The 8,029-nt window shown below is 47.4% G+C and overlaps 3 protein-coding genes across 3 annotated transcripts; all 3 read right to left on the bottom strand.

Annotated features, from left to right (window-relative positions):
• Positions 1-1,657: 1,657 nt before the first annotated feature.
• FOXG_04275 (uncharacterized protein) lies at positions 1,658-2,536 on the bottom strand (the record flags this gene model as incomplete). Its single annotated transcript, XM_018382242.1, has 1 exon — positions 1,658-2,536. The coding sequence occupies one exon, from the start codon at positions 2,534-2,536 to the stop codon at positions 1,658-1,660; it is 879 nt and encodes a 292-aa protein (XP_018238915.1).
• Positions 2,537-3,145: 609 nt separating this feature from the next.
• Positions 3,146-3,614, bottom strand: FOXG_18780 (uncharacterized protein; the record flags this gene model as incomplete). The annotated part of the gene is made up of 2 exons (XM_018398923.1): positions 3,146-3,482; positions 3,526-3,614. The coding sequence occupies 2 exons, from the start codon at positions 3,612-3,614 to the stop codon at positions 3,146-3,148; spliced, it is 426 nt and encodes a 141-aa protein (XP_018238914.1).
• Positions 3,615-7,221: 3,607 nt separating this feature from the next.
• On the bottom strand, positions 7,222-7,410 carry FOXG_18779 (uncharacterized protein; the record flags this gene model as incomplete). The annotated part of the gene is made up of 1 exon (XM_018398922.1): positions 7,222-7,410. One exon carries the CDS (start codon positions 7,408-7,410, stop codon positions 7,222-7,224), a length of 189 nt encoding a protein of 62 aa, XP_018238913.1.
• Between the last annotated feature and the right edge of the window lie 619 nt (positions 7,411-8,029).

Here is an 8,029-nt window from a genome sequence, read left to right as displayed (position 1 = left end):
TCCATTGTAATTCTTGTTCTTTTTCATACTGTAGTTTCCCCACCACGAACGAATAGTTCCCGCAAACAGGCGGGTCCTGAAGCTCTAACGGTGGGCCGAGGCCACGAGACGAGAGGGTTCGGGACGAGCCTCGCGGGGGGGATCCAAATTTCTCCACTTTGACCGTCTAGCGACGGAAGAAAAGGAACTGCTTGTATGTACTGGTACTTGGATGCCATCCAAGCCCCTCTCGGTTCGCCCAAATGAAGGTGGGGGAGTGTGCATCAAACGGCCGAGATGAGGAGGCATGTGACTAGGAACTACCTCCTCGTTTGTGATTTTGATTTTGGTTTTTGATTTTCTGGTTTGGTCTGGCTTGGTTTCATCGTTTGGGAAATGGGCGTCATTTTCTTACTGTCTCATTTGTGATGTCGTGCCACTGAGGCAAGTCTCATTTGTTTTTCTGGCTCATGGGTTTATATGAGACTTTGGTTTGGTAAATTACAAAAATGTGTTAGACGACTATGTGCAGCTGAGGTGCTGAGACAAAGCGCCCGTGCAGCAGTAGCAAAACACAATTAATCTCCTCAAGGTGCACTGTACTGTAGGTATGTAGGTGTGCTAGAGATGGATGACCAAGCGTTTTGACTAACAATGATTCCCCCATTTTTGCATTTTACCCCGTAAGGCTGGGGGATGGGACGGGATGGTGTGAGTACGCTTGTAATTGTGCACATCTTGTTTCTGAGAGTGAACGATCACAACATTTACAATGCAAGTCATCGCCTTAAGCAGAGTCTGCCTATTTTTATCGATAGCTTATCAAGATGAAACAGAAATCGAACCATATAATTCACTCTCAAATAACAGCAGATAGCCCAGGCCCATATCAGTAGAACCCAGACTCCATACCTACCTACTTAGCTACCCCATATCAGCACAGTACAATCACCAGACTAACCATCAAACCACATGCAAAACATACTTCCCCACGTTTTCTGAGCCAGACCCTTCAAAAGCCGCTTCATACCGGTCTTCCACCAAGCCCTTCTCGTGGGGGATCACCCCCTCGAGCTGTCCCCGACGTCATACAGCAGTTGGAAAGGGTGCAGTGGGATAATGCTCATATTTCCAAGGTCAGAGGAGAACAGACCGTGATGTTGGTGCGGCTCTGCTGTACAGTTGAATGGGGGTGATTTGCACCAGTTTGGGGATGACGTGCATGCTGGTATTTTCACGAGGGAAAAGATCGCCTTGTTCGATTTGAGCTGAGTCTGAGGTCGGGAACATTATGGCCTCCATACTGCTGGTTCTGTGCCTTGGGGCACCTCATGTAGGTGTTGAAGTCTATATCGACCTTGGGTCAGCCTAAGCCTCACACTACTTAGCGTCAACTATGGTATGCCTTAACTTTCCGAGGCGCTTTTGATATTTCTGATAAGCCACGAGCTCCCGAGAGGGACAGGAAGTTGGCACCAAGTTGCATCCTACGCTATGTTGCTCACATCCGCACTGAGGCACTTGTCACAACCACAGCCGTAGTAACTTGGTATCTTATAGTTACTAGGTAGAAATGATTATACTGGAGAAAGAATTGGAGGTCCTATCCGCTGATTATTTCCTCTGTATCCTTCGATTATCCAAACTGGTCCAATTCTGTTCCAACGAATGCCTTCGATCACCCCCCTTGGGATAATCGCCTCATTACAGTATGCAGCTGAATAGAAATAGGCGCTTCCTCATGCGATTCCAGTAAACTTGGTCTTGAATCTGAGGTGACCGTAAACTGAGGTTCGTTGTTGGGGTCTGACGTCTCGGGGGCATCACTAGCCTCAGCATCGTCACCAGGTGGCTGCTTGGCCCAGAACTTCCACTTGCTCTTTCTTCTCGGTACATCCTCAGCTTTAACAGGTGGGTGTTCTTCTGGCTTTTCGTTCTTTTTGGATTTCCCGAGTCCTAAACCTTGACTGATACGCCGCCAAGTCGTGCCGTTGTTCTCATTTTTCTTGGTCAACTTGTCACCTACAACCTTGGTTTTGTCTGGCTGAGGCTCTAGGACTATGTCGGCTGGGGTTTCGGCATGCTTGGCATATCGTAGACACCCTGTGTTTGCGCTATTGCGTCTTTCGTTGCGCTGCGGTTGACGATGGCTAGAGTGAGCATGGCGACCACGACGTCCACGATGAGAACGTCTGTAGCGATCGTCTGGGCTGAACCTCTCTTCGGGGATCTTGTACTTTCCCTGACGTCTTCGATGGTAGCGCATGGCTTCCTCGTTGACTGACGGTGGCCTTGTCCCATAGGAAGATTCCGGGGTGTGTACATGCGAGAATCGTGAATGATGGTCATCGGTCGAGTCCTTGTCTATCCAAATCGAAGAGTCAGAATAATGGGTCCAAGGTAAAGAAGGACGGCTCGAGAGCGATGGCTCGCGAGATTGATCGGAAGAACTGGTGTTGTTTGGAATAGTCGTGTGGTTATAGGTACTCGGAGGGATTGGAGGATCTTCCGCTGCCGTGGCTGCTGCCACGACTGTTCTCGATCCTACATCCTCCATGATTGAAGGATAGAATGACGAGAGGTAATGGTGAGATGTAGATATAAAGAGTCGTCCATCTGAAGGAGGCGTGGGTGAGTGTTGGGATGGAAGTGAATGGCAGGAGTTGGGAGATAATGGGGGTTTGGCTTTGATAAGATTGCTTGTATGAGAGAAGGAGGTCCCGTTACTTATAATAGTAAGAATCTTTCACTGCCTTCCTAGTTTTATTTATTGGATACCGTGTCGACGAATGTCAGTATAGAGAGCGCAAAAAGCTAATCCATGGAAAGTAAGGGTGACTCGTGGGTATTCTGTGCCCTCTCATGCTGAAACAAATTGAGGCATGAGCAAAGTACACCATGAGTTTCCTTTACGATTATCTATCCCAGCATGCTAACACCGGCTCTGAAAAGGCTCCACGCAGTTAGTCAACACTTAGGTTCTTTGCCGGGCAGTGAAGTTTCCCCATGAACTCAGTATAGGAGATTCTGTACCTAGACTAACAATACTAAATGTTCAACTCAGACAGAAATTCCCCCTAAATGCATATCTCAAATCAAATGATCCCTAAGTACCATTAACTTCAAGTTGCGGTCATATTGAATAATGACAAGGTCTATCATGACATTACATCGCCTTAAGTATTTGTGAATTACCCATATCCCATGGCCTCGCGACCGCTCCCTCAGGATAGCACGATTCTTCATAGACCGTACGAACGAGGTGAACGGGGATCGTTGGTTCCCATTGCCAATCCATGCATTCTCCATCTTGTCCATCGACACCAGCCTCCAAGGTAAACTCGAGCACGCGGGTGTGCAGGATATCAACACGGTAGCAGAACTCTTGCACCTCAGCGGGGATATCTTTACGTTTGTTGAAGACGGTGTTATGCAGTGCTATTAACGTGTTCCGGATAGAGTCACGACCTTGGCCTTTCTGGGGATCCTCGATGGTTTTTAGTCTACTGGTCAGCATAAGATCGTCCTTTGGGTTCAATCAAGTACCTATATGACTTTGACTTTGACTTTGGTCTTGACTTTTTGGATGTCTTCTTATCTTTGGCAGGAATCTTGGCCCGTTGTCCCTTGGTCATAATGATTGAGATGATATTAGATCGTCCTAGACACTGGTGATAATAGTTATGAGGAAGTGGGGGGACTTGGTGTCTAACCGAAAGAATTCGCCAGTTCCAGGTAGTTTCTGTGTGCCTTTATCGTGAAGTGACTGGAATATAAGCATAGATTCTGAGCTGGATTATCAAAGGCGGATGTGGTTGAGATGGACATCACATCACGAGTCACAAGAGATACAGGTCAGTTCGCAACTGACTTCATTGACAGATATTTCCCCCATCAGTTTGCTTCATTAACGTTTCTTTTCATGGTGGAGCCTATCCTAGGCTGGGTTCTTTGATGAATGAATGAAGGTGTCTCGCCTGGATGACCTTTGTTTGCTGGGGCTTCATCCTCACTATAGTCAAATATCATAAAGAACGAGAGGTGCACCCTACCTAATTGAATATGAGTTACAATTCCGTGTTCCTTGGTAATCGAAGGAACCACCTGCGAAATAGCGCAATTCATATCATTCCCAGGTGACTGCGGATACGTAGGGTAACTCTTCATTGTGCTATGTACCAAACAGCGATCCAATACAAAGGATTTTAAATCATGTTCTTACATGTTTATTACTTCTAAAACACGCAAAAGGGTCGGTGATTGCTTATGGCGGTCGTCCCCATATCCAGCCCGCATCGCGCTCTTTGTTTTGATTGAAACCCTTTAAGTGCTGCATATCCAGACTGGTTACAAGACAGCATCGTTTCACCACGGAGTTCTACCTTATCTCTGACTTGGGCTTGAAAGAATAGTTTGTATTCGTTGGCGTCTTCTCATGGTACCAAGTTTCCTTCGCTGTTGCTTCGACATTTCTATCCTTGAGGGCAAACTCACCATTTCACAGCGAAGTCATGAGGAACAAGCGAGAAAGTAGAGGCAAGTAACAGCCAAGGAAACTTTCTTCCCATTTGGGCTATCAATCCGCAGTCGTAACAACACAGCCTCCTTTGATGCGGAATATGGCAGAATGTCAAACGGTGAAGACCCTGGAGGCATCACGGGTGCATCGAAGCCGGTGCGGACTTTGGGTTCTTATGACTAAAAAGAAGAATTCAGGTTCGAGGGGTTTTCTGGGCAAACATGGAAGTGACTGTTTATAGCAACATGCCTGTTTGTGTCCGGGGACTCTGGTCAGAGTTTCGGCGATGCCGTGATACTTGCGAAAGGATCTTGAAGTTTCTTGGAGAACCAGGGTGAGATCTGCTTTCCTCGAAACCATGACCGTATTCAGGAAGGTATTGAGTACATATCAAGGTGATACACGAGCCAGAGGCTCTCGAAGGGCTCAGTACTGACACTGTAGCATTGCCAATCATCCTCTCAAAGAGACTTTGTCGCGAATCGATCTACGAGCATCACAAAGCGGGAGCCACTGCGGACCCTGCCTAGGAAGGAAAGAGTTGGAGTCCGATGCAAGGAACATGATAGACAAATTGCGAAGATGACAAAGTCCGATGCATCTGGGACGACTTTATCCATTTGGCTTAGTTATGTGATACGAATCGTCCACCCCGACATCCATGTGGCAGTGATACCTGCCCTTGATGCGTCAAGCCGTCCATTGTGCTTACGATGACTTCGCTTCGCTGACCAGGAAACTACAACACATCGTGTTGTAAGGATTAGGGGGAGCGGGAGGCAACAGAGGGGATCCTAGTCAGGGAGAACATGGTGTCACGTATCGATGGATTCGATGAGAGGATTTAGAGAAGAAACAGAGTTTGAAGCATAATCTCGACAACAAGGATATGCCCGGGGTCTTGATGCAACGTGGAGGCTAACTAGATCAGGTGCCTGGCTCTGAAGCTCTGAAAATTCTGGCTCATGAGTCGAGTCTGGAACTTGTTCATCAGACAGCTTGGCAGAGTCTCCTTGTTCAGAGAGTGCGATAACGGACATGTTAATATGGCGAAAGGAGGCGGAAAAGGGGTAAGCTCAATGACTGCATATCATGGAACCGAGAAGGATTCCGAGGCCATCAGCTACTGACTTGACCTGAGGCACAGGAAAGAAAACATACAAAAGAGCCTGTAAGTGTCTGCGCCTTACGAGGCGAGAAAAGTCGATTGATGTTTACAGAAGAAGCTCCGACGCATGGCTCAGAAATGAGGCTATCGTTGGTGCATTTATTTAGCCGGAGAGGCTAACTTGGACAAAATGGAGGCTAGCTGGAACGCGCCTTATGGCATTAATTTGACCAGTGTTGGTGCGTCAATGTTTGGAGACTAATTGGATGCCTGACCACGGGGAGCTAACGTTTCAGGGCAAAGAATTCGGTGCTCAATTGCTAAAACGATGAATGAGTGGCAGTCAAAGAGGTCATAGCCAAGAAACCCCAGACGGTTCAAGATACCCCAGGTTTCGCCACCCCAGATTCTGGGGTTTGTTACGAGAAATCTGAGATTGTCGAACGAGTTTGGATTGTCATTACAGTACCGTTACCCACCAGAGTGGACTGCGATGGGATAAGATGTGATGAGATGTGATGTGATGTGATGCGGGGACGGCAAAAAGCAAATGCAATGGGCGGGCGGGATAAAAAGAATGGGCAAAGAGAAGCGTAAAAATCCGGGGTCTTAAGGTTGATGCGACAAGGATTCGAGACTGTGCCCGTCAGCTTGCGTCTGTAATGGCACGATACCACACACTTGTTGTTTAAGAGGGTGCTATAGGAGGATCTAATTTCAAGTCTAGACCTCACGACACCATCTTGGCTGATATCAAAAACGTGGCATAATGATATAGCTCACGGGTAACTTGATCCTTCAGGACAAATAGATTTTGAGGTGGCTTGAGGACTAGAACTGATACTGGGATAGCGAAAACAAGCAGACCGCTCTCATGCAAACGATGTGACATGATAGTCGACATGTTACTGCAGCAGGCCTTGTCTTTCCCTGTCTCGCCTTGTTGCTCGCGTGGCATTTCTCAGCGATCGTTTCCAAGCATGGGAATGATGCTCGTCCAACGCACGTGGTTAATCAACCGGCGCGAGTAAAAGGCTCTACCGGATAACGGCAGAGGCGTTCAAAAGGGGGGAAACAGAAACATTTGGCTTGACTCGAGTCATTAATTAATCAGACTGTTAAACAAAGGCATAAGAGGAAAAAGTGAGGCGTGCGGAAATAACGATTTCCAATACGTTCGGCTTCACGTGAAGGATACAGCTGAAGTGAGTTCATATGACACAAGACAAAGACGATATCTGCCATTGAGCTTGAGTGGCTTGGCAAGCGTAAGCCAAGCGGACTCGCTCATTAACAAGTTCCACCTGGCGGTCAAAGCGACAGCGACGTTGGACGACACAGGGCGAATTGAGAATAGGTTCCTCGGCATATACGGCTCGTTAGTCATTGTGATGAGCGTGTTAGCGGACGGTGAGTTTTGATTCTGGAGACAGGACGGAAAAGAAGGCATCTGAAATATCCACTCTCTTCAACGACTCGCGCTATTGATATGATTCACAAGTCCTAAAAAAGATCGTCGGCTCTTGTTAATTCCGGACCCTCTCTTTCTCCCCATCTACCGTTCCCCATATCCCACTCTCGTCTCTTTGTCTCTTCTCCCCCAGATGCCAAGCGTCTACAGCAACCGAGTCCCCGTAAAGCCAAGCCAGTCGACGCAGCAGAACCCCCGCGTGCCAAGTGCAACGTCGACGCTGAAAAGGAGCTCATACGAGACATTGAGACAGAGAAGAATCTGGGGGAGGGTCTCTGCGATGGGGATATCAGGATGTACAGCGCCAAGACCAAGATAGAAGGAGAGAAGCATTTTAGCACATGCGAACAGACAGTGAATGAATAAGTCAATTGAAACAAAATCCACTGACAGCGATGATCTTTACTATCAGAGTGCCTGGCGGCCATGTGCTCGGAGCATTTCATACATAGAGTTGGCTCGATGTCAGCTGCAAATCCTTTGATAGGAGGCTTTGGTCCATGTCCTTCACGCATTAGCCCAGGGTTTTTTAGGGGATGTTCAGGGGGTCTGTCCCGTGTGTGGTGAGCGTTAAGTTAGGTGAAAGAAGGGCCGGTAAAGGGGCGCCGTTCCTGAAACTATGACGGCAGATGTGTTGTCGCCTTCTTTTTTCGAACTGGCTTTTATTAATTGATTCAGAAAAAAATGTCAATGCTCATCTTATATCCACTGCTGACCAACACAAATGTTGTGTTTTGCACTGATTTAGATGAGATGAGTTGAATGATTTTCCAGACTTAGGTCAGTGCAGTTAGTGGGGTCTCTCCACAAACTGGATTGAACTCCACAATCCCTCTCCACTTGTGAAGATCTTGGGCTGGACGCCACCCTCTCATCTTGTGTCTCTCTCACTTCTGGTCCAACAGATGACGACCAACCAATTATCAATATCACTCACCACTTTCTAATCTTT

The sequence above is a fragment of the Fusarium oxysporum genome, chromosome 4 (genome assembly GCF_000149955.1).
Source record: "Fusarium oxysporum f. sp. lycopersici 4287 chromosome 4, whole genome shotgun sequence".
NCBI lineage: Eukaryota > Fungi > Ascomycota > Sordariomycetes > Hypocreales > Nectriaceae > Fusarium > Fusarium oxysporum.
The sequence above is the reverse complement of the archived record's forward strand: the minus strand, read 5'-3'. Positions and strand labels throughout refer to the sequence as shown.